The sequence below is a fragment of the Budorcas taxicolor genome, chromosome 22 (genome assembly GCF_023091745.1).
Source record: "Budorcas taxicolor isolate Tak-1 chromosome 22, Takin1.1, whole genome shotgun sequence".
Classification (NCBI taxonomy): Eukaryota; Metazoa; Chordata; class Mammalia; order Artiodactyla; family Bovidae; genus Budorcas; species Budorcas taxicolor.
Genome location: NC_068931.1, coordinates 26,240,164 through 26,265,958, shown reverse-complemented (window position 1 = coordinate 26,265,958; position 25,795 = coordinate 26,240,164). Strand labels below are relative to the sequence as shown.

Here is a 25,795-nt window from a genome sequence, read left to right as displayed (position 1 = left end):
GAAAATTAAAGGCATGGTTAAATCCAAATTTCTGAAATTTTAAGGTGAGAAAAATTCATTCAAGTCTTAGAAATGAGGAGATAGCATCATAATTCTGTTCATTGAGTGCCTGCTATGTGCCAGTCATTGCAATAAGTACATGTATGTATTATTTCTTCTACTTTTATAATAACTCTGCAAAATGGATGTTATTAGGCTGCTTTCAGATATAAGTACCAAAAGCCAGCTAAAAGATTAAATAAAAAGAATACTTATTATCTCATAAGAAATGGTCCAGAGATAGGGGCTGGTTCCATATTTGAGCAGTCCTGTAACTCAAAGATGTTATGGTTTCAGTTTGGCTTCTCTGCCATCTTATAAGCTTTCTGCTCATGGTCACAGGTGGCCCTCGCCATTCCAAATATCACATCCTTGCTCAGCAGTCTCCAGAAGCAGGTACAAAGAGAGGCTGTGCATTTGTTTTTTTCTTATCAGAGGGAAGAATCTTCTTCTGGAAGCTCCTTGATATCTCATTGGCTGAATTCTCTTACACGTTGTTATAAATGTAATGTTTGTGTCCTAACCCAAATTCATATGCGGAAGCCCTAACTTCCAATGTGATAGCATTTGAGGCTGGGGCCTTTGGGAGGTAATTAGGTTTAGATGAAACTTTTGCTACTCTAAATAATTAAAACAGCCTCTAGTAATAACAAAGTTCAGAAGAAAAGCCCTATCTTTATGCCCTCTCCTAAAAAGTGGCGCGGAGACTGGAAACAAGATTGTAAGGTACTACACCTACACACCCAGATCTTGGCTTCTGAATACCGTTCAGTATTAGAAATCAAGGCTTCCTGATGAAATGGTTCATTCTAAAGCTGGGACAGAGAAAATACCAGATGGATCTGGAATATCTAGTAATACTAGACAGTAAGAAAGAGTTCAAATACCAAAGCTTGGGGACGTGTCAGAGGGACATAGAATTTAACCGTCAAGATGTTCCAGTGGCCACAGCTGGAACTATTGGAACAACAAAATAAATAAAATAGTGTTGGATTATAACCCACAGAGTAACATCAATATGCATGAGTCCAAGCTGATAAAAATGATTGAATTAGTAAATGAGAGAGAAAAAGAGACAAATCTTTCTCACAAAAGAATTCCAAACAACAAGCATAGATTCCCAGCACCTGTGAAGCAGAGCTTAACCTCTCTCCTCCGGCATATGGCCATTCAGCATCTCCACTCTGAGGTGAGCTCGACTCAATGACTCACTTCAAAGAATACAGCACGTGAAGGGAGAGTCGCAGCTTTACAGAGGAGAAACCTACAAAGGCTGCTTTAACAAATACTGTCGCGTGGGTATCACGCACCCCGATGTGCTGTGATGAAAAGGGCACTTCACCACCACTCTGTGGTATTCTTTACAAAAACACACCGCCCAGTTCTAAATGTAAGAAAAATAACAGATACATCCAAGTAAGAAGATACTCTGCAGGATAATTGGCCAGAGTCAAGGCCTCAAAGCGGTCAAGGTCATAAACAAGGAAAGCCTGATAAATGGTCACAGACTAGAGTGGATTAAGGAAGCATGACAACTTCCTGCAACATGGGGCATTAATGGAGGAAATGCTGAAATCTGAAGTGTGGAGTTTAGTTAGCCGTAGCAATGTTGAGCTCTTAGGACTGAAGTATGGAGTTTAGTTAACTGTACCAATGTTGAGCTCTTAGTTTTGACAAATGTACCACAGTTATTTAAAATGTTAACTTTAGGGGAAAATGAATAAAGGCACTTGGTACTCTCTCTACAATATTTGTGTAAATCTACAAATAGCCCTGAATTAAAAATTTAGTTAAAAAGAAATGTGTGAGGAAACCAATATTGTATGTCAGATAATACTTCAATTAAAGAATTTAGGGAAATTCTCAAAAATCAAATGCTGCAATGGCAGAAGCAGGTAACAACAGTAAAAAGTAAATGGGATAAAACCCCTTGAGAAGCAATGGGCAATGAAAAAAACAAAGTGTATGCTAGACAGCTGTTGAAACTGGTTATGCGTATGTTCATTGTCCTGTTAACTCTGCTTTTGTATATATAGTCATAGCGCATCTTACTCCGTATCTGTAAGTTCTGTATCCGAAGTTCTCCATTCACAGAGTGATGAGTAAATTGCAATGTAAATTTTAAGCAGTTAAAAATAAGTAAATTCATGAAATAAAAGATTCTCTGCTTTCAAGATAATTAGCAATCAAGAGTGACAAAGCTTCTTGGGTCATCTACTGAGATAATAATGAATAGGTGAGCTTTGTTGTCTGTATCCCTCAGTGAATGAATGATGTTGCATACTGCAGCTCTACAACTTTTGCTACTCAAAGTGCGGTTCAAGAACCTGCAACATAGGCGTCATCTGAGAGCCGGTTAGAAATGCCAAGGGTAAAGCTTAAATTCAGGCATATTGAAATGAAGTCTTCATTTTAACAAGAGCCCCAGTGAACAAAATACAGATTAAAACTTAAGAAGCACTGCTTATAGTTATGTGGTTTTCTACATTTCTTAACAAGTAACATTTGAAAAGGTACACTCCAATAAAAAATGAAAATACTTTTATAAAGAGTTTACATGTGACTTGAAAACTATGAACTGCCCCCCTTTACTTACATCCTGGAATATATATTTGGTCAGAATAACATTTACGTAAAGTTACATATAATATCACACCTTTGCTAGCCCCAATAAGATTCTAGGGAAGAATAAAAGTGGTGAATATATTACCTGGGCAACTCCTCAGGAGAGTTTGTTCAGAGAAAACAGTGGTTAGGAGACTGGGCACGAAATGTATCACATTTTAAGAATGTCCCCTGATGATGTGACAATGAGGAATCCTGAATCTCATCCCTATTCTTTCCCTTTGAAAATACCCACCAGAGGAACATGCAGAGAGGAGTAATCCATTCAGCATTGCTTCCCTTTTTTGTTACATCACACCACCTTGGAAAGTACATAATTTGGGGAGCATGACTTTGGTCAGAGATACCTCTAGCCATTGCTAGCTGGTAAACTAGTAACAGGATGAGGAAGAGATAATATTCTGACTATAAAATAGAAAATTAGCCACAGTTGTTCATCTGTGCAAGAGAAACTCATACTACAGGCTGAACACTATCCTTAAGTACCTCTTTGCCAAGTAGAAACAAGAACACGTACTATAAGGTAGGGGAAAGAAAGGAAAATGAAAGATCAACGTGTAGAACAGACCCTGCGAGACGCTTCAAAAGGATGTAAGCGAAAGAGACTTAGGAATTTTAGGGAAAGCCCTGCTTTCCATGATGTACCCATCAAGGCTTCATGGATCCATGTGACCTGAGATGCCACATTAAAAAAGGCAGGAAAGCCTGAGAAAAATCCAAATTTAAGACAGATTACAAAGAATACATAAACAGCAGGTGAAGACGTAAAGGCAATGGAATCAGGATATGGAACAGTAGATTAAATGTTGGCAGAAACAAGGAAAAGTTCTGATTATTTTTAAGATGGTGAAGATCTAAATATGTTGGGTCATTGTTGGCGAAGGAAATAAACATTTGATTAGCAAATGAAGTAGCAAATCCAGGTAAAAGATAACTGGAAGGAATAAGGTTCTTGAGAAGGTAAGTGTGGGAGAGTAGGTGGGAAAGTTGCAAATAAAGCACACAGATGATGGCTAACCTTGAAAAGGCATTAGGACGGCTCTTCCTCAGGGAAAGAAGGGAAGGAGAGGGAAATCGGAGATACAATCCATCAAATAAAATGTGGGGCCGTTTCCTAAGAGTGAGTGGGCTCAGGAATGTGGTCAGTGTGAGGGGTGCAGTACAAGAAGCAAAGAGAAGGTGATTGTATAATGTATGGTCTGAGTGAGCACACTGTTGAGAGTGAAGGAGATGCTCACAGACAGGATGTCTGCACAACAGAGCTCCTCTGAACAAACATAAACATACCCTGGAAACATCACTGCTGTGAAGGAAGCATGGATGTGTGGCGGGTCCCTTCAGCCTCTATGGCCCTTCCCAGCAATGTTGCCAATACAAGGTCCAAGAGAATCAGAGTTAGGCTTCCAGAGTTGGGGAAAAAGTGAGGCCAGAATATTATAACAGCAAGAGACTGAGAATCCCTGAGTCATAGACAACAACTTTGGAATGGGTGCAGCCATGTGCTAGCATTGTCCAACAGAATTGTCTGCAATGATGGAAGTGTTCTTAAGCCTCTTACCTCATGTGGCAACCGGGCAAATGAATGATTAATTGAAAATAATTAGCTTCCCTGATGACTCAGCGGTAAAGAATCGGCCTGCCAATGCAGGAGATGTGGGTTCAATCCCTGAATGGGGAATATCCCTTGGAGAAGGAGGTGGCAACACACTCCAGTATTCTTGCCTGGCAAATCCCATGGACAGAGGAGCCTGATGGGCTACAGTCCATGGGGTTGAAAAAGTCACACATGACTTAGTATCTAAACAACAGCAACTAGTCACGTGAAGCTACCCTACTAGAAGTGCTGGTTCATATTAAGCCAAGAGATTAGTGGACTATAAAGAATGCAGCAGGTGTCGGAAGGCAAAATGGGAGTTTGTTGTGCAGATTGAGCGTATATGTAACTATATTTACATTTACATGGTTGTGAATAATGATGTACTTAGTTGTGAATAGCGATGAAATCCCAAGTGTGACAGTGCTTGATAAGAACCAAAGAAAACAGCTAGTGGGAGTGGGGGTGGGGGCGGGTGGTTGTTGAGGAATGAAGTCTGAATATGGGCAGTCATGTGTGACCCGCAGGGCATGATGGGAGTTAGTAGGGGGCAGGGCTGGGGGCGCATCTCGCACTAAAGACCTTGAGGAAAGCTACGTGGGGCCCCGAGAACACGAGGTGAAAACCACCAGCTAAGGAGAGAAGGATCAGGGAGTGGCTCAGATTCAAGACGAGAGTCTTTGCCTTTGTTTTTCAGATGGTAGCTGTGTTCTGAGTTGCTGGGGGAGGCAGTGTGCATCTAAAAGAAGCTGGATTTGGGTTCTGCTCTCCGGCTCTGGTCTTGGTGGGGAACAAATAGGAGAATTAAAATGTGTTTCCTTTTGACAAAGGAGGAGAGTGGTGGTTAAACACACACATCCTTTTTTAGTGTCTATAATATGCTAGGTGGTAGGTTACTCATTAGTGAAATATTTAAGCTGAATTGACTGATACGTTGTATTAAACAACAAATAATTTTTATTTTCTAGATCTGCTTTGACTTTGGAAATGGACTCCATTTTGAGGTAAGAAACAAAGGGGATTATTCCTATCTTGAACTTTATAGAAGACAGTTGTGCCTTTACCAGATTGAAAGCACACACTCCCACTGAAACCGCTAGGTGGCGTTTTGAGGGAGGTGCCTCGGAGCTGTGGTCCTTTATGTTTCCGCACATGAAAGAGTTCAGCGAGAGGCAGGCATAGTGATAGGTCAGAGATTTACTAGAATAGGATGATTGTGAGGCTTCCAGGCAGTTAGGTGGTCAGTGTTGTGCTGCCCGGAATATTAGTGGGTTACATTTTTATAAATAAAAGGAAGAAAGGAATGGAAAGAAGATCACCTTGTTTTTCATTCTTTGAGTCTTAGGTCATTAACTCCTGTGTGTTGGGTGGGGGTGTTATTGACCCTATATGGTGCATCCTTCATGGCACTTTGGAAAAATTATATTAGGTCTCAGTACAGTGAGGGTCTTTCACTTTGAAATGTCACCTTCCCGTAAATTATTGTTTTTTGTATTTGCAGAGAGTATGTCTTAAGGGTCATTAACTTGATGTCACTGGGCAGGTTTGGGGCCTTATTTTCCACTATTTTTTTTTGTTTATTTCGGGACATGTCTTTTGCTTCTGTTACATGGTTTTGTTGTTAAGCAAGTTAACTTGGTTTTCTTGTTAAGCAAACCCATCTAGCTTCGATGCTAAGCGACTTGTTCAGCTTTATGAATTAAGTAAGCCCACATTGTTTTGGGATTTTTCCATTACTTGCTTGAGTGATTATTTACTTACTGTGGTCTCCCAAAGCCCACTAAAGTTCCCTCTCTATTAACAGTCTCCTAATGGGATTTCTGAGCTAGCTTTTGGTTATCCTACTCTATCCCTGGGGCTTCCCAGGTGCATCAGTTGTAAATATCAGGTGGATTCAGGTAAATTCCCAGGTGGATCATTTCCCGCCTACCAAGCAGGAAATGTGGGTTTAATCCCTGGGTCAGGAAGATCCCTTGGAGAAAGAAATGACTACCCACTCCAGTATTCTTGCCTGGGAAATCCCATGGACAGAGGAGCCTGGTGGGCTACAGTCTCAGTTCAGCTGCTCAGTCGTGTCCGACTCTTTGCGACCCCATGGACTGCAGCACACTAGGCTTCCCTGTCCATCACCAACTCAACAGTCTATGCGGTGGGCTACAGTCTGTGGGGTTGCAAAGAGTCAGACGTGACTTAGCAACTAAACAACAACTCTATCCTATCACCTCAGACTCAGCCATTCCCACTGAACCACATTCACAGGAACCTCTACCCAGGGAAGATTATGCAGCATTTTTGACAATCTAAATATCCGTCAGTGAGAGAATGGTAAAAGTAAAACAACTCATGGTACATGAAGGAATGTCCATGATGAGGTACTGAATGAAAAATCAAGGGACAGAATGTGATGTATAGTATTGGGTTGGCCATGGAGTTTGGGGTTTTCCATAAGCTGTTGCAGAAAAAAACCTGAATGAACTTTTTGGCCATCCTAATATAATTCCATTTTTATGGGAAAAAAGAAGGAGACCTTTTTTACATGTGCAGCTGTATGATCATAAGAAAATATCAAAAGATATTTATCAAGCTGTTAACAATGCATTTTCTAAAACATGAGTGAAAAACTGGAAGGCTGTTTTACATTTTTACATTATACACTTTATATTATTTTAATGTTTTGATACATAATTAATTTTTTAATTATAGAAGAATTTTTCCACTGAAAACAAAGGAAAAAAATCAGTGATCTAGTGATAACCAGTGTAAATATTTTGAAGTAAAATGCAAGTTATTATATAAAGCAATAAAATGAATAAAATGGTAAACAGTATAAAAATCATCTCTGATCTTAAAATACTAGGTCATTTAATTTTAATACTGCATTAAAATTTTCCTTGGATAAAATATATATTCATCTATTAAAGCCCAACTGAAAACTTATAGATTAGTTTTCTGCCTAGTTTTTGATAAACCAGAGATGGGCCATTTAATCCTTTAACTTCATTCTTAAAACAATAAATTCATTAACTGACACTTTCAGTAGTTTTAGTTAAGTTGATATCAACAGGTTACTGATAATTTTGTCTTAAAGCATTAGTAATTCATTTTTAAATTATAAGCCACCACAGAAAAATAAGACTTCATTTTCAGTTAGAAACGTTTCTTGACTTGCCGTGTTAATTGTAATTTGCCCATTTGTAAGTTCACTAAACTACTCTAGCCTTTTTAAGTCCTCCCTCTGGGAGATCTTTCCTTGCAGATAAAAAAACAACAAAACAAAACTGCTTTACTGGTTTGGAAACAAGCTCTTCAGGTAGATAGTGTTTGTTCCAGAGTATATGTTTTCTCTTTGAAAATGAAACCTGTGCATGTGTGCCAAGCCGCTTTAGTCATGTCCAACTCTTTGTAACCATATCGACTGTAGCCCTCCAGACTCCCCTGTCCATGGGATTCTCCAAGTAAGGATACTGGAGTGGGTTGCCGTGCCCTCCTCCAGGGGATGTTCCTCACCCAGAGATTGAACCTGTTTTTCTCTTATGTCTCCTACGTTGGCAGGTGGGTTCTTTACCACTAGCACCACCTGGGAAGTCCAAAGCCTATATTAAAGCCATATCAAAAAGTATGAAATAATTTATACCTTAGAATTTGCACAGCTTTCTCTCAACTTCTAGTACATTTTATGATTCCTTACTAATGTTTTACTAATTTTTGGGCAACATTTTATTTCTTTAGGCCTTACACTCAAGAAATGAAAGCAAGTTGCTTCCTAAACACATTCACCCAGTGAGACAGAAGCGTGCTTGGATCACCGCCCCTGTGGCCCTCCGGGAGGGAGAGGACCTGTCCAGGAAGAATCCAATTGCCAAGGTACTGTCTAAAGAGGGAAAGGAAGTACACGTATGAAATGTGGTCTGAGATCGTCCATGTTCACTGTAAAATTTTAGGACTGTTACATGAGGTACTCACTGAACTTTTTAATATTCTTGATGTCACCCTGAAGATCCACTTTCCTGTTCTAGAAGATGCAGCATTAGTGGTAAACATGTATTTTATGGAGGGCTTTGATTCAGCTGGGCCTCCCTGGTAGCTCAGCTGGTAAAGAATGTGCCTGCAATGCAGGAGACCCTGGTTCGATTCCTGGGGTGGGAAGATCTGCTACAGAAGGGAGAGGCTACTACTCCAGTATTCTTGGGCTTCCCTGGTAGCTCAGCTTGTGAAGAATCTGCCTGCAATGAGGGAGACCTGGGTTCGATCCCTGGGTTGGGAAGATCCCCTGGAGAAGGGAACAGCTACCCACTCCAGTATTCTGGCCTGGAGAAGTCCAGGGGATCTCAAAGAGTTGGACATGATTGAGTGACTTTCAGTGTTTGATTCAACGAAGAGTGGACTCAGGCACCAGCTGAATCCTTGTTTAACAGAGTGTTAACAATGCTTAAAAGGAGATCTCATCATCTGTTTTCTCTAGAACCTACCTAGGTTCTCTGGCAGGAGCCCTGTGAATTGGACTGACGAAAAATAATTAACAAGAGAAAAACAAGCTTAGTAACGTGTCTGTATGTGCTCTGTGCTCAGTCACTTCAGTCCTGTCTGACTCTGCTGCCCCGTGGACTATAGCCCGCCAGGCTCCTCAGTTCATGGGATTCTCCAGGCAAGAATACTGGAGTGGGTTGCCATGCCCTCCTCCAGGGGATTTTTCCAGACCCAGAGATTGAACCGCATCGCCTGTGTCTCCTACATTACAGGCAGATTCTTTACCCGTTGAGCCACCTGGGAACCCCCTAGAAACTTGTCTATCCCGCATGAAACATGTGGGAGTACCCTGAGATGAGTAAATCAAAGGTTTGGTTAGGATTTGGGTTTATATAAGCTACATAGTAGAAGGACAATAAATTTTTAGAAAAGTGACAAGACAGACAAGAAAGACCTCGAATCCCCAGGGGCAGCAACCTGGAAAGGCAAATAGATGGGCAACTAATACTAGAAAAAGCTAGTTAGTCAGGTTTGTTTTGTAGATTCTCCTGGTCCTGTCTCCAGGCTGATAGGGATGTAAACTCCCCTCCAGTGATTAACTTTTTTGTCCTTGCTGTCGAGAGGGGTAGAAAGGGCACCTTTACAAACTTATGTCCTGCTCTTGGGCAAGTAAGGCTTCCCAGGTGGCTCTGTGGTAAGGAACCCATCTGCCAGTGCAAGAGATGTAAGAGACACTAGTTCAGTTCATGAGTTGGGAAGATCCCCTGGAGACGGGCATGGCAACCCACCCCAGTATTCTCACCTGAGAAATTCCAGGAAAAAGGAGCCAGGCGGGCTTCAATCTGTGGGGTTGCAAGAGTCAGACACGACTTAATGACTAAACCACAACAGTCTTAGGCAAATAGGAGGAGGACAGAGAGTTTTTCTTGTATCTGCTTCTTCTCAATCGCTTTCAGCTTAAAACTATTATATCAGAGTCATGCATTCTGCCGCCCTACCCATGAAAGTAGTTTTCAAAATGAAAAGAAACTGCTATCTAACTCATCTTGCCTGAAACAGTCTGGGTTTACGGCCATTGTCCTGACCTAATTATTAATAACTCCCCTTTCAACTCTCAAAATGCCCTATTGTTTTGATAAATAATATGGTAGTTCCATTCATTTGTATCTTAGATTTAGCACGTGCAAAGTCTGAACGCTTGCTTTTTCCGAAAGCTGTTCTCCCTAAGTTCTATCCATTTCAGTAAATGGTACTATAATTTTTTTCAGTATTTTCAAAACTGTAGCAGATACTGTCAGTTCTATGCCAAAAGTGTATTCTGAACCTGCCCACTTATCTCCACTGCCACGCTTCTCATACCCATCAATGTCAGCTCTGACCTGTGTTGCCAAAAGCATCCTGACCTGGTCTCCCTGCCTTCACTCTTGCCTGCCCCTCCCCCAACACAGTCCATTCTCCAGAAAGCAGCCAAAGTGGTCTTCTGAACTGAAATTTTCATCCCCTTCATGAGGCCCTTTCAACAGCTGTACACTGCAGTGGAAGAAATACACTCCTCACTTCTGCCAACAAGAGCTCTCTTAGGATTTGTTGACTTTGACCTCCTCTCTGACCCCAGCTCCTCTCAGCCTGTATCCCACACTCTGCCACCTCCCAAAGCTGACGCAAGCCCAAAGCCCATGCCAGCCTCCCACCCTTTCGTTGTTCAGTCGCTTAGTCGTGTCTGATTCTTTTCGACCCCATGGATTGCAGCACTCCAGGCTTCCCTGTCCTTCACTATCTCGCAGAGTATGCTCAAACTCATGTCCATTGAGTCGGTGATGCCATCCAACCATCTCATTCTCTATCTTCCCCTTCTCCTGCCCTCAATCTTGCCCAGCATCAGGGTCTTTTCCAATGAGTCAGCTCTTCTCATCAGGTGGCCAAAGTATTAGAGCTTCAGCTTTAGCATCAGTCCTTAGCACTTGCTGTTCCCTCTGCTTGGAACCCCTCCCCATAGGTATTTGCAGTATCTCACAGCATAAAGCCTCTGGCCAAGAATTCCCTTCCCGGCCTCACCCCATCCACTTTGATCAGCTCGGTTTATAGCTCATTCACCTCCAGGCGGAAAAGGCAATGGCAACCCACTCCAGTACTCTTGCCTGGAAAATCCCATGGACGTAGGAGCCTGGTAGGCTGCAAGTCCATGGGGTCACGGAGAGTCGGACACGACTGAGCGACTTCACTTTCACTTTTCACTTTCATGCACTGGAGAAGGAAATGGCAACCCACTCCAGTGTTCTTGCCTGGAAAATCCCAGGGACGGGGGATCCTGGTGGGCTGCTATCTATGGGGTCACACAGAGTCGGACATGACTGAAGCAACTTAGCAGCAGCAGCAGCAGCACCTCCAGGACATTATGTCATAAGTTGCTTGCTTGTTGTCTGGTTTCCTCAGTACAGTATAAGCTCCCTGAGGGCAGGGCTTGGTCCTCAGGACTCACAGCTCGTGCACACCCTGTGCCCCGAGCGAAGCCAACATCCTGTAAACATTTGTGTGAATGAATAAATGTTCATGGGCAAGTGGTACCTTCATCTTTCCAACCTTATAAACAGCACACACAACAAGCTCCTTTAAAAAAAGAGCAGCCAGGAACAGAAGACACTTTTCCTTTTTCCAGCAATATATTATTTTGATAAAAGCCCTCTTAAATCTAAATGTTTGATTATGGCTTTACATGAAATGAGTGAAAGTTGCTTAGTCGTGTCCGACTCTATGCAACCCCACGGACAGTAGTCTGCCAGTCTCCTCTGTCCATAGGATTTCCCAGGCAAGCATACTGGAGTGGATAGCCAACCTGGGTCTCTTGCATTGCAAGCAGATTCTTTACAGTCTGAGCCTCCAGTGAAGCCCATGACTTTACATAATAGTTTGTATATAAGCAGTTAAGCTTTCTGGTTTGGTTAGTGCTGATTTGATGAGATATCTGAGTTATTCACTCATTCTTTCAATAGGTTTCCCTAAAATACATGGGATTCAGTAAGCATTAGCTATTCTTCTTACTAATTTTAATTATAAAAGTTTTTAAGAGTAAAATTTACATAAAAAGCAAAACATTCTGTTGTATTTCCCCAACTTTATAGATTCTTTATCTAAAAGTAATACTGTCAACAGCTTAGTATCTTCCATATCTTTTGAAATACATAAGTATGTATATACTTACATACTCTTATGTGCATACATATGTATATGCAAACCAACTGCTAGATTCACACACAGTTTGATTTTATTTTTAATATAAGTGAAATTATATATATAGTCAGCACATAAAGATCTAGGATATTCTCTAAAATACTGATGTATGTGTATACACATACACATGGGTTGTGTGTGTGTATGCATGTACTTGGCAAAAAAAAAAAAGAGAGAGAGAAAGATGAAACACAGGGAAAAACAGTGAAAAGTGATCACCGGACCGCCCCAGGGTCCCCATTCCTCCAGGAGCAGAGCAGGCGTGGCAGGAGATTGGAGTCGCATCTCATTCTCAGCAGCACCCTCAGCCCCAGAGCATGTTGGGAATCCTGTGGGAAGCATGTGTAGCTAATTCTGAGATTTCAGGATGAAGAACTGGATGGGCAAAGGTGGGTAATGGCTTCAGTGATGTCTGAAAAGAGAAATTGAGGATCCAGTAGGGGGCGACAGAAATACACTTAGCGATGAAGAATTAGAGATAACAGAAATGGCAAACAAACAAGTTAGAGATACAACTAGAGCTCTTTCTAGGGGAGGAAGGTGTTAACTACAGAAGTCCCCCAGGTTAGAAACTCTAATCTGCAGGAACATTCCAAGTAGGCGAAGCGCTTGACTATTTTAACCTTCCTGTGAAAGGATGCCTTACTCATACCTTCCTGATGATCAGAGTTATTAAGGTGGTTTTGAGTCTGCAAATGTTACCTTACCTAAATTTAAAATCCACTCTTACCAAGATGTACCCCCCTAATGATATCTTAATTTCATAACAACCCTAAGAGGTAAGCAGAAGTGTCTCTTCACATTGCAGGTAAGAACACTGACGCGTGGGAGGGTAGGTAACCATCAGCATCCCACCTAGTGTAGCTGTGACATGCCTAGACCCAGGTGCTGTGACCCCAGCACCTCTGCTCTGGATCACCTGTGTCTCCCACCTCCCTCCTTTCAACATCCAACAGCTTTAGAGCGAAATTTTCAATTAAAACCATTACCTGTAAGTTAGCGTTTAACTTGAAGCATTCCTTCTTATTTTTATGTTAGATACACTCTGATCTTGCAGAAGAAAAAAAACTAAAAATTACATACAAATACACTGGAAAGGGGATCACGGAGCCGCCTTTTGGTGTGTTTGTCTTTAATAAAGACACCGGAGAACTGAACGTTACCACCATTCTAGATCGAGAAGAAACGCCATTTTTTCTGGTAAGAACGATTTATGCATTTGTAGCTTTTCTTGGGTAATAGTTATGTTTTATTATGTTTTTGAAATTGTTCTACTTGAATGACCTCAGCCTAAATGCCTTCTATTATGTATGTCATGATTCCAGCTAACTGGTTATGCTTTGGATGAAAGAGGGAAAAACTTAGAGAAACCAATAGAACTCAAAGTTAAAGTTCTTGACATCAATGACAACGAGCCAGTGTTCACACAGGACGTCTTTGTTGGGTCTGTTGAAGAGCTGAGTGCAGCAAGTAAGAGTTTATTGTTTTTATGAATGAGTACCCAAGATCATTCTGTGCCCAGCATGTCACTGAACACTGAAGCCTCTGTCTTAGTGGAGTCTGACTATTACCCACAGGAAAAATAATAATAAACTGATTGGTCTAGGTTTGGAACTGATTTTCTGTTTTAAGTTTTTTTACCCTCAAAACAGATACGGTAGATTGATGTGCCAGGTTAGGTATGTGTTGCAACTTGTCAGTTTCACCCTGTGTCAGGAAAGCGGCCATAAGATGCTATGTAAACAAATAGGTATGGTTGTGTTCCAGTAAAGTTTTATTCACAGAATCAGGTGGCTGGCTGGCTTGGGCCCACTGTCTGTAGTTTGCTAACCTTAGACATATTATTTCTACCTCCAGGCTTCAATGCAAATGTTAAATGCAGCTTTCTATATGGGGGCTTGCAGGAGAAATTTCTCTTTGATCTGAATGTAAAGAATAGCTATGCTTTTCCTGAATTGCTTGTATTTTAATAAGCATGTATGTGTATCTGTTCATTTTTCTTTTTTTGTATTGGTTATTAGAAATGTGATAAGCAAATCTGTATACCTCCTATAGCGTGTCCAGGACTTCATCTTAAAAATTATATATACTAACCTCAGCCTCACTTTTATCTTATTTTTCCTATTTCTACCTCCATTCACACTTGCTCCCTCAAGCAATTAAATTCTTTGATCTTAGTAAACTGAATTTGATACATACCTAAAATCCTTTTTGGAACAAGCTGATATGATATATAAAATAATAACAACATAAGTGTGCTAAAAGTTGTGTTTCATCTTGGACCCCTTCGTTTTCTGCTATCAGATACACTTGTGATGAAAATCACCGCAACCGATGCAGATGAGCCCAACACTCTGAATTCTAAAATTTCCTATAGGATCGTGTCTCAGGAGCCTGCTAGTTCTCCAGTGTTTTACCTAAATAAAGATACAGGAGAGATCTATACAACCAGTATTACCTTGGACAGAGAGGTAAATTAATATTTCATGTTATTCATCTTTTCTGCTCTCCTCTCCTTCCAGTTTATTCTCTCTCTAGTCTAATTTTCTGACTTTGTTTTGTGTTACTCACTCATAGGATAACTCAGAATGATCCTCCTCTAGGGATGTGCTGTCTAGTATCATAGCCATCAGTCATATGTGGCCATTGGCCACTCGGAATGTGACTAGTCCCAATTGAGATGTGCTGTAAGTGGAAAATATACACCAGATTGGGAAGATATAATATGAAGGAAAAAAAAGAAGAAGAATGTTAAAATATCACCTTAATAATTTTTGGTTGATCACTTGTTGAATTGATAACATTTTGGATAACGTGGGTTAAATGAAATTTCTTTGTTTAAAACTAGTATCACCTGGTGTTTAAACAATCCCCTGTCATTACTGTAAGTAGGCATCATGGTAAAGGAAGAGGAAGATAATCAACCAGAAAACCCCCCAAATGTTTTTATAAATGAAAAAGCAAACCAATATACTTCTACTCTCCCAAAGGAAAAATAAAATTAGTATCAACTGTCTCTTTTTACTTTTTTTTTAAAAATTATTTATTTATTTGGCCACACCATGTGGTTGTGGGATCTTAGTTCCCTGACCAAGGATTGAACCCAGGCCCCAGCAGTGAAGTGCCAAGTCCTAACCACTGGACCACCAAGGAATTCCCTCTTTATTTCTTTTTCATGTGGCTCCTGGAAATTTTTAAATTACATAAGCATTGACCTAGGGCCTCTCCAGTCAGGATCTGTTTGCTAGAGAGTTCTAAAGCAATGTTCCTTACTTTGTGGTTCTGTAATGAAACTTCAGGAATCTTTCCTACTGCTAATACATTTTCAGAGGGAGGAAAAGAGATTCTATTACTCCTGTTTAGAGTAACAGAAGTATTTGTAAAGGAAAGAGTTATTGTAAATCCCAAATTGGAGGAAAATTTGAGTTGTTTCCTAAAGGATATTTTCTCAAACATTTCATTTTTTAATTTCTAAGTCAAAGGGAACATTTTAGTTGAAAAGAGAAGACAAGATTTCGTAAATGCTACACATATAAAGATGTTAACAGCATGCATGGTAAAATGTTGATGATCCTTAGAGTGCTGTATTGTCATCAAATATAAATCATCATCAGAAACAATCAGTGTATTTTGTAATGCTTAAAAAAATGATTTAACTCTGGCCAGAGAGGAAGAGGATTCGGGTCAACATTCCTTTGATATCTTTCTAAAGGATAGTTAAAATGTTAGTCACTCAGTTGTATCTGACTCTTTACAACCCCATGGACTGTAGCCCACCAGACTTCTCTGTCCGTGTGATTCTCCAGACAAGAGTACTGGAGTGGGTTGCCATTCCCTTCTCCAGGGGATCTTCCTGACCCAGGGATTGAACCTGGGTCTCCTGCATTGCAGGCACATTCTTTACCATCTGAACCACCAGGGAATCCCTAAAGAATATTATTACTCCTAGAATTCTACTCTACCTTTTCACATAAAATGAGAATGGAAAAGTACTATTTTGAAGTAGTAGTGTGATTCTGTCTCTGAAACATTTAGCAAAAGAAAATACTGGCTGTCACTTGCTGGGCAAGCCATGTGCCCAGTGCTATTCCAAGCCTTTTACGTGGATTAACTCAGTTAATGAACCTGTAAACCCTGTGAAGCAGATCCAGTTATTATCCTCATTTTATGTAGAAGGCAACCAAGAGTCAAAGGGATAATGTGTGTCCGACATAGCTAGCATGTCAGAATTGGAACTCAGGCAGCTGGTCCCAGAGTCTCTGCCATCCTGCCTTTCACTGAGCAGTTTTGCTCTGCACAGGGTCCCAGGCATGGGCACTCGCTGCCTGGCTCCTTCTTAAACTTCAACCACACTGATGGAGCCATCAGAAGGGACCACATGGAAGAGACGGATCCCCTTTGGAGTAACATCTGACATGTTGTTCTCTAGGTCTTGTTCTCCAAGAATCTTCTTTCCCGTGCACCAAGTTTTGCCTTTACTGACCCAGTGTTCTTGGGGGGTTAAGTCTTCATGACTTAACTTGTAACCTAAAATGAAGTGTGGGCTAGAAAAAAACTAATTTCTAGAGTCTCATCACTTCCAGTGTAATGCTGGCTACCTTTGAAAGCACTTTTGTGCTCAGACTATTTTAAGGAGAGACTCATCTCCTGATAAATATCACCAATGATGTAATTAAGAATTTTGATGTCAACAACTGCTCTAGGTTTTTCTGCCCTTTTAAAAAAAGCTCTGATGGCAAACAGACAGCATCTTCATAGAATTAACAGCAGGTCATGAGATGTCTTTTAATATTTACTTATTTATTTTTGGCTGCTCTAGGTCTTTGTTGCTGTACTGGCTTTTCTCTAGTGGCAGCGAGCAGGAGCTACTCTCTAGTTATGGTGCACAGACTGCTCATTGCGGTGGCTTCTCTTGTTGTTTAGCACAAACTGTAGGGCCCTCAGGCTTCAGTAGTTGCAGCTCCTGGGGTCTAGAGCACAGGCTCAGTATTTGCGGCGTACAGGCTTACTTGTTCCGAGGTATGTGGGATCATCCCAGATCAGGGATCGAACCTGTGTGTCCTGCATTGGCAGGCAGATTCTTTACCACTGAGCCACCAGGGAAGCCCCCATGAAACTTACTTATGAATAAAATGTACTGAGGTTCATTCCCCTGATGATAAAGTGAACTCAAACCAGAAAGACAGATTTGGGAGCAATTCATCTTCACCCCAGCTGGATCTTTTTCATTGCCTTGCAGGAGTACAGCAGCTACACTTTGACGGTAGAAGCAAGAGATGGCAATGGACAAATAACAGATAAACCAGTAAAACAAGCTCAAGTTCAGATTCGTATTTTGGATGTCAATGACAATATACCTGTAGTTGACAGAAACGTGGTAACTATTATTTTTATAACAAATGTGCCTACTTACATGTCAGTCATAACTAAAAATATATCACTTATGCTTGTGTTCCATCAGAATAAAAACCTCCTGTTTGTGTTTTGCAGTATGAAGGATCAGTTGAAGAAAACCAAGCCAACGTAGAGGTTTTACGCATAAAAGTGTCTGATGCAGATGAAGTAGGCTCGGATAATTGGTTAGCAAATTTTACTTTTGCATCAGGAAACGAAGGGGGTTATTTCCGCATAGAAACTGATACTCAAACTAATGAAGGAATCGTGACCCTGATTAAGGTAAGGACTTAGGGTTCAAACCTGGAATGAGAGAAGTTGGTCAAGAGGAAGACTCTGATGTATTTTGAGCTTCAAATATTTATTTATTAGTACTGGTGCCACAACGTTAGAGATAGGCGCCATCCCTATTTGCCCAAGTTCTATGGTTGTAAGTGGTCACACTCTTTGTATTTCTAATGTCAGTAGTGTGAGGGTCACATTTTGAAACACAGTGTATAATTCTGCTTAATTGAATCAATAAAAATTAAATCATGTTATAAGTATGTGGGTCGTAAACATTTAAAACCCTGACTCCTACAGAATTTTTTAAACAAATTTAGAGGATGGATTTTTTTTTTTAAACAAAATTAAAAAGGAAGAATACCACTATATGTTAAATGGTTAATGATAGAATATCAAATTTTAAAATAAAATGCAAAGCTAAAGCTTTCAAAACATTTCATTAAGTCACAGACAAAAAATTGATTCCAGAAGCATCCACATTTTTACAACTTTATTATACAGTAAAGTAAGTAAATCCTAATAAAGGAATGATGATAATATAATGTATAACAGAATAGAGGAAAATTAACTTGAAGTTTCATTGTAATAATTATGGATACCATTTATCAATAGGCTACCATATGTATATAGACCACATTTTGTAAAGCAGAGGAAAACAGAATAAAATTCAGTTCAGTTCAGTTCAGTCGCTCAGTTGTGTCTGACTCTTTGCAACCCCATGGATTACAGCATGCCAGACCTCCCTGTCCATCACCAACTCCCGGAGTTCACTCAAACTCATGTCCATCGAGTCAGTGATGCCATCCAGCCATCTCATCCTCTGTTGTCCCGTTTTCCTCCTGCCCCCAATCCCTTCCAGCATCAGAGTCTTTTCCAATGAGTCAACTTTTCACATGAGGTGGCCAGAGTACTGGAGTTTCAGCTTTAGCATCAGTCCTTCCAAAGAACACCCAGGACTGATCTCCTTTAGAATGGACTGATTGGATCTCCTTGCAGTCCAAGGGACTCTCAAGAGTCTTCTCCAACACCACAGTTCAGAAGCATCAATTCTTCGGTGCTCAGCTTTCTTCACAGTCTAACTCTCACATCCATACATGACCACTGGAAAAACCATAGCCTTGACTAGATGGACCTTTGTTTGCAAAGTAATGTCTCCGCTTTTGAGTATACTATCTAGGTTGGTCATAACTTTCCTTCCAAAGAGTAAGCGTCTTTTAATTTCATGGCTGCAAGCACCATCTGCAGTGATTTTGAATTAAAGGGAAGATAAATTTTATGATTACTGAATAAATAGATAATGGCATTAGAGACAAAATCAATTTACCTTCTTGTATTGAACTAAGCATCCTTTTTTAGTCATAGATTATAGGTGCAACCCTGCTCAGTGCCTGAGATTAAAAGCCAGTAATATACAGAAGGAGAAGCAGTCACATAGTGATGAATAATAAAAATACCCTCAATGCACCATGGTAGCACAAAAAGGGACAGAGTTACTGTAAATTTAGTAGTAAAATGACAGCACCAGATTAAGAAAATTATGAATTTACTTTCTCAATTGTATAAAGAATCACTTCCAAAGTATAAGGGCAACCATCAGATTCCATTCACAGGAAGTTAGAGACGATATGCAAATAGTAAGTGTGCCCGTAAAGGATACCCGGCATCAGTAGCCATTAGGGAAGGTGCAGATTAAGCCTGTGTGGGCTATCACTGCACGCCTGGCTAGAAAGAAGCTACAATCAGAAAAGACCAACACCACCAAGTATCAGTGAGAATATAGACAAACCAGAGCTCCTGTATATTGCCAGTGGAAACATTAAATGGGAGAGCCTGTTTGGCAGTTTCATAAAAATTAAATAGAGTACTAATCCAGTGACCCAACAATTTAGTCCTAGGTGTTCACCCAAGAAAAATAAAAACATATACATTATCTCCAAAAAAACTTGCATGCAAATGTTCAGAGCAGTGTTAATTGCAAATAGTCCAAATGCCTAATAACAGAATAGCTAAGTAAATAAAGTGTATTTAAATAGTACAACACTATAGAAATGTTTATAAAAAGAAAATGGACAAATTGGAAAATATATATAGAGAGAGTGATAAACTGACCGAATCAAATGTAATACCACAATTTGCAAAGAACAGAGTATTTGGAAAAGGGTTAATCTTTTATGGCATTAATAGCAAACCAGTTATTAATAGACATCATGTTATAAAGAAAGGGGTTAGATTCTCTTCTTAAACATTAGGCTTCCCAGGTGGCGCTAGTGATAAAGAATCCTGCAAATACAGGAGATGCAAGACTCATGGGTTCAATTCCTGGGTCAGGACTATCCCTTGGAGAAGGAAATGGCAACCTGCTCCAGTATTCTTGCCTGGGAAATCCCATGGACAGAGGAGACAGTGGGCTGCAGTCCATGGGGCTGCAGATTTTTAAACAAATTTGAAAACCCCTTCCTGGGTTTATATTAATATAGTCAAATTTTTTTTTTTCTCTCCAGGAGGCCTCCTTTTATTTTTTTTATACTAACAGAAACAAACATAAATAGAAAATTTGCAGAGAAATGGGGAACTTAAATAGTTTCAAAGTACTGCCACACAAAATACACGTGAATCACAAAGGCCAAAAAGTAACTTTACAGTGGGGAAGCCTCAGAGACAGCACCTTGATCAAAGGATCAAAATGAACATCATTAATGAGACAAATTAATATTATGTGTTACCTAATAAGATGCAGTGAGGTCTCAGCTTTATGATATGCTATGGGACAGAGCTGGCAGTCTGCTGCTACTTCTATAGCCCTTTTTGCCAGAACAAACCCATGGAACAGTTTTTAAGGAATATTAACCTATATTGAATGTCCCTTAACTTTTTTTAATTAAGCGAAGAATCACTTCAGATTGCTAAAGATAATATATATATTTGAAATGATTTTGATCTTAAATAAAATAAAATTGGGGATGCTTCCTAAACATCCTTAGGCTTCCCAGGTGGTGCTAGTGATAAAGAATCCACCTGCAAACGCAGGAGGATTTGATTTCCTGGGTCGGGACTATCCCTTGGAGAAGGAAATGGCAACCTGCTCCAGCATTCTTGCCTGGGAAATCCCATGGACAGAGGAGCGTAGCGGGCTGCAGTCCATGGGGCTGCAGATTTTTAATGACATGGTATCAATTTAAGAGTTGGAGTACAGTAAGTCCCCTATATACAAGCCTTCAGGTAGTGAACTTGCAAAAATGAGAATGTGCATTTGTGTGTCCAATCACGTTAAAGTATGGGTGAAACTGCAACTCGCCCTCCATCTCCTGTTGCTGACGATCCTTCAACTCTACCACCTCCCTCCTCCTCTCCCACCTCTACTCCATAACTCTTCTTGGCAGTTCACTGGATGCCAGCCCCAGTATGCTATCTGTTGTACGGTACTACTGTACTTCTCAAGGTACTGTACTGTAAGATTAAAAATGTTTTCTTTATTTTTTGTGTTTGTTTTTTATGTATTATTTGTTTGACAGTATTATTACAGTACTGTATAGCCAGTTGTGTTAGTTGGATACCTAGGCTAGCTTTGTTGGACTTAATGAACAAAGTTGGACTACGAACGTGCTCTCAGAATGGAATTCATTTATATATTGGGGATTTACTGTAGTCATTACTGCTCTATTTTTCATGTTTTAAATGACTATATAATATCTGACACCGAAACCACACGCATGTGTTCTGTTGTTTTCCCTTTTAAAAGAATTCCCTCTGATTTTGCCTTTCTAGGAAGTAGACTATGAAACAATGAAGAATCTTGACTTGAGCATTATCGTCACTAACAAAGCAGCTTTTCACAAATCAATTAAGGATAAATACAAGCCGACATCCATTCCCATCAAAGTCAAAGTGAAAAATGTGAAAGAAGGCATTTATTTTAAAAGCAGCACAATCCGATTTCACACTAGCGAGAGCATGGAGAAATTAAGCCAGGGCCAAATACTGGGAAAATTTCAAGCTTTTGATGAAGACACTGGAAAAGTAACCAATGTAAAGTAAGAGATGGTTATGAATATTATTTCCTCATTTTAAGTTACTTTGAATGCATCTTTTCAAAAATCATAATGGAATTTGGACACTTCAGTCCTTTGAACCCTGCCATTGGGGGCCTACAAACCCCAAAAGGCCTGTAAATGAAGTTTCTGGAGTTGTGTTGTCACTGAGAGGCCAGGTGTTTCCCCGGGAACCCCCTTCCCTCCATGACCCGAGTGGGAGGCAAAGGCTGGCTGGGTTCAGAAAAATGATGCTGATGAACCAATTTGCAGGGGAGGAAAGGAGACACAGACATAGAGAAGGGAGGTGGGGGAGGGAGAGAGTGAGAAGAATGGAGAAAGTGGCGTCAGCATGCATAGACCATCGGGTGTAAGATGGAGAGCTAGTGAGGAGTTGCACGTGGCACAGGGAGCCCCCTTTGGTGCTCCATGATGACCTGGAGAGATGGGCTCGGGGGAGGGGAGGGAGACTAGGGAGGGAGGGAGTGTATGTATAATTATGGCTGATTTGCATTGTTGTATGGCAGAAACCAATGCAACATTGTAATTTTTTTTTTAATTAAAAAGTTCTGGGTTGAGAAGGCTAAATAGCAACAAAGAAAAAGTTCAGAAAGAAACTTTCTAAAATCTGTCTTTAGAGGTAAGAAAGTAGCAAGTAAAATTTACTGCAAGTTCACTTTAATTTTGATTAAGGGGAAAAAAGCTGCATAATGCATTGAAATTTTAATAATGGGGACACCAGTTTTAATTGATCATCAGCCTTGAAAATTGGTCTTCATTCAAACCAGGCTCTTTGGTCCAGGGATTAATGAAACTTGTAACGTTTGTCTTGATCCTGGTGACCTGTATTCAGAATATATTATTAGGAACCTACTAGATGCCTGAAAAGAAATGATACAAACGAACTTCTTTACAAAACGGAAAGAGACTCACAGACTTCAATAACCAACTTATGGTTGCCAAGGTGAAGAATTGGGGGGACAGGATAGAGTTTGTGTTCAACATGTACACACTGCTATATTTAAAATGGATAACCAACAAGGACCTACTCTAAAGCACAGGGAACTCTGTTCAATGTTATAGAGCAGCCTGGATGGGAGGGGAGTTTGGAGGAGAAACTATGGCAACATTGTTAATTGGCTATCTTCCAATACAAAATTTAAAAAAAAAAATTTTTTTTTTTTAAAGAACCTATTATATGCCAACCCTATATTGTACCCATTCCGTAGCAGCGCCTTAGGTTTGCATGATCCATTCACATTTGCAAAGTGAGTTTACAGCTTAGCTCTCAGAGCCTTGCCATCAAGAGATAACTCTACAGAGCTGTAATTGATGAAGGTCTGCTTACCTGTAGTTATTTGGTTGAAGTTAAGCTTCCCTGGTAGCTCAACTGGTAAAGAATCTCTTGCAATGAAGGAGACCCTGGTTCAATTCCTGGGTTGGGAAGATTCCCTGGAGAAGGGATAGGCTACCCACTCCAGTATTCTTGAGCTTCCCTGGTGGCTCAAGACAGTAAAGAATCCGCCTGCAATGTAGGAGACCTGGCTTTGATCCCTGGATTGGGAAGATCCCCTGGAGGAGGGCATGGCAACCCACTCCAATATTCTTGCCTGGAGAATCCCCAAAGACAGAGAAGCCTGGTGAGCTCCAGTCCATGGGGTCACAAAGAGTCAGACACAACTGAGTCTCTAAGCACAGCACAGTACAAGAATCCTCACCTGCCACCCAAGATGACCGTCAGGGGGCACTGCAAGTATCCCGCTTGGTGTCGTTGAAGGTCTTGCAGTGGCTGACCAGGGGCAGCCGTGTGCTTCAGCACGTGCTCCTGATGTCTACAGCCTCTGTGGAATCCTGGATGTCCATCACGTGGCTCCTGTTTTCCTGCCGTCAATACCAGAGTTATTCGGTTGCTTCACTCTGCTTGGGCCCGTGTCCCTGGGTGCCAGCACTTCATGAAACACTGCCAACCATAGCAAGAATGGGGATATGGAGGAAGCTTTTCAACAATCTCTTTCGTTTTGGAGAATCTCCTCATAGACTTCATCAGCCAATAGTAGCAAATGACCTTTTTCCAAAATAATATTAACAAGCAGTTTCCATTGTGTTTTCTGCAATGTCTTTGGTGATCCTTTTTTGTGCAGCTTACCTTCAGGCACCAGTCCAGCTTCTCTTGAGTTTTGTAGCCTAATTTTTATTTCTGTGGCTCTAAACCTGAGGATGCACATTCCTTATGACTTCTCAGACTGTCTGCTGAGAGGCTTAAGTGTTCTGATTAATTACTCTCCAATAATACTGTGGCTGTCTACTGGAACTTCTATTTCCATCTACCTATTTAATTTTGGTTGGTGTTTTCAGTAAGAGTTATGACCATATCAAAAGATGATGTGTGCTACCTTGAAAAATAATGAACCATGTTTCTTCTCAAAAGTACCTTATTCTTTAGCATACAACTTTAGAAAGAGAGTGATCTTAAAGATTAAGTCAAACCTTATTTTACAGATAAGGAATGAGAGGCACAGCTAAGTGAAATAATTTTCCAGTATTCACCTAATTGAAATGTCGACGAGAACAGTAGAAGAAACTTTGTCATGATTTACTTTAACTGATTATCCATGTGCATCAGTTGTACGGATATTTGACATGACATGTGAGCCACCATCCTACCTTGAATGGTGTCTAATTTTAACAATAGGAAACAGAAAATTCCTTAAATGAGATCACACAAAGCATTCCATTGTGAAATGTGATTCTTAGCACTGTAGCTCTGTCTTGGTTATAAGTATAATGTGGGAAAACATTGAGCTCAGTTCAAGCTTTAAAATTCCAGCCATGAAATTCAAAAATATCTGTGACTATCCAAAGGTATCGTCATTTACTGGTAAAATTATTAAAAGGCAGGAAAATTTAGTTCAAGTGTATAATTGGAATTTTTTAATGGTAACTATAAATAAATATTGCTGTATGTTAGCCACTCATTTTTGTATGCCTAAACTGCCACTTAATACAAAATAATAATCTGACTGCTTGAACCAAATACTCTATGTTTATTTAGTTTATGTTTGTGTTTGGATACATTTTAAACTCTATGGGATTAAATTAACATACGTTTGTGAAAACATACTATGAAAGTTCTACTTGCCTTCCTGAAGCTGTCTTTCCACTCTAATTTTCCTTTGCTTTGAGAAAAGAAAACCAGAAGTCACCTTATCAGCTTTGTTTTCACTTTTAGCTGTTTATAACCAAAAGAAGATTGTTGTTCCTAACAACCAACAATATCCTGCAAATTTATTTATTTATTTATTTTTCAGTTGAAGGATAATTGCTTTACAGAATTGTATTGTTTCTTGTCAGACATCAACATGAGTCAGCCATAGGTGTACATATGTCCAGCAAATTTAAAGCACTTCCATTTAAGGCATTGATTTTTTTTTAAAAACTGTTATTTTTTAAATATTGGTAATATGCGAAGAAACAATAGGATGTAAGGTGGCTTTTCTCCATGAGTTCTTGTTGGGTGACTTAAGTTATCCTCAAAAGGTTAACTCCAAATTTAAGGGACACTAGATTGAAAGCTGTAAGGCAGGCTAAGAGCAACTCATAAACCTCCCAAGTGAGTAGGCAGGGGGTAGTTGCCCTTGCACACATGTCTGGGGTATGTTACAGAAATAAGGAGGATTCCAAAGTAGGTGTGATAAACAGAGGGGCTTTTAGGATAGTCTCAAGAACACTCCAAACATGCCTGTAATAAGAACATATATAATAAAGCAGAAATTAAGCTTAAAGGAGTTATAGATATTAGTTTATAGATAGTTTATCCAGAGTTCAGAATTAATTTCCTCTTTTCTAACAGGTATGCCAAATTTGAAGATATAGACAATTGGATCTCTGTGAATTCTGCCACATCTGAAATTAAACTCGTGAAGATTCCTGATTATGAATCCAGATATGTCCAAAATGGTACATACACTGCAAAGATTTTGGCTATAACAGAAGGTAAGTTATTAAAGAAACATCTTTTCTTGGTTATATGTATTTAGATTTTATTTTCCAACCATGGAGACCTTTGTTTTGCCCTTATAGAAAGGTCACATGGGTAAACCTTCACATTTCTACATATTTAGTGGATTGAAAGACA

The 25,795-nt window shown here is 40.0% G+C and overlaps 1 protein-coding gene across 1 annotated transcript in view; it reads left to right on the top strand.

Annotated features, from left to right (window-relative positions):
- The window catches only part of DSG2 (desmoglein 2), a 49,075-nt gene that overhangs the window by 13,474 nt on the left and 9,806 nt on the right, over positions 1–25,795 (top strand). The window contains exons 3-11 of the mRNA XM_052660369.1: positions 5,227–5,262; positions 7,988–8,122; positions 12,992–13,153; positions 13,279–13,423; positions 14,258–14,424; positions 17,193–17,330; positions 17,444–17,629; positions 21,398–21,663; positions 25,511–25,653. Coding sequence (XP_052516329.1) covers positions 5,227–5,262; positions 7,988–8,122; positions 12,992–13,153; positions 13,279–13,423; positions 14,258–14,424; positions 17,193–17,330; positions 17,444–17,629; positions 21,398–21,663; positions 25,511–25,653 — 1,378 coding nt within the window. The remainder of the gene's footprint in view (positions 1–5,226; positions 5,263–7,987; positions 8,123–12,991; positions 13,154–13,278; positions 13,424–14,257; positions 14,425–17,192; positions 17,331–17,443; positions 17,630–21,397; positions 21,664–25,510; positions 25,654–25,795) is intronic.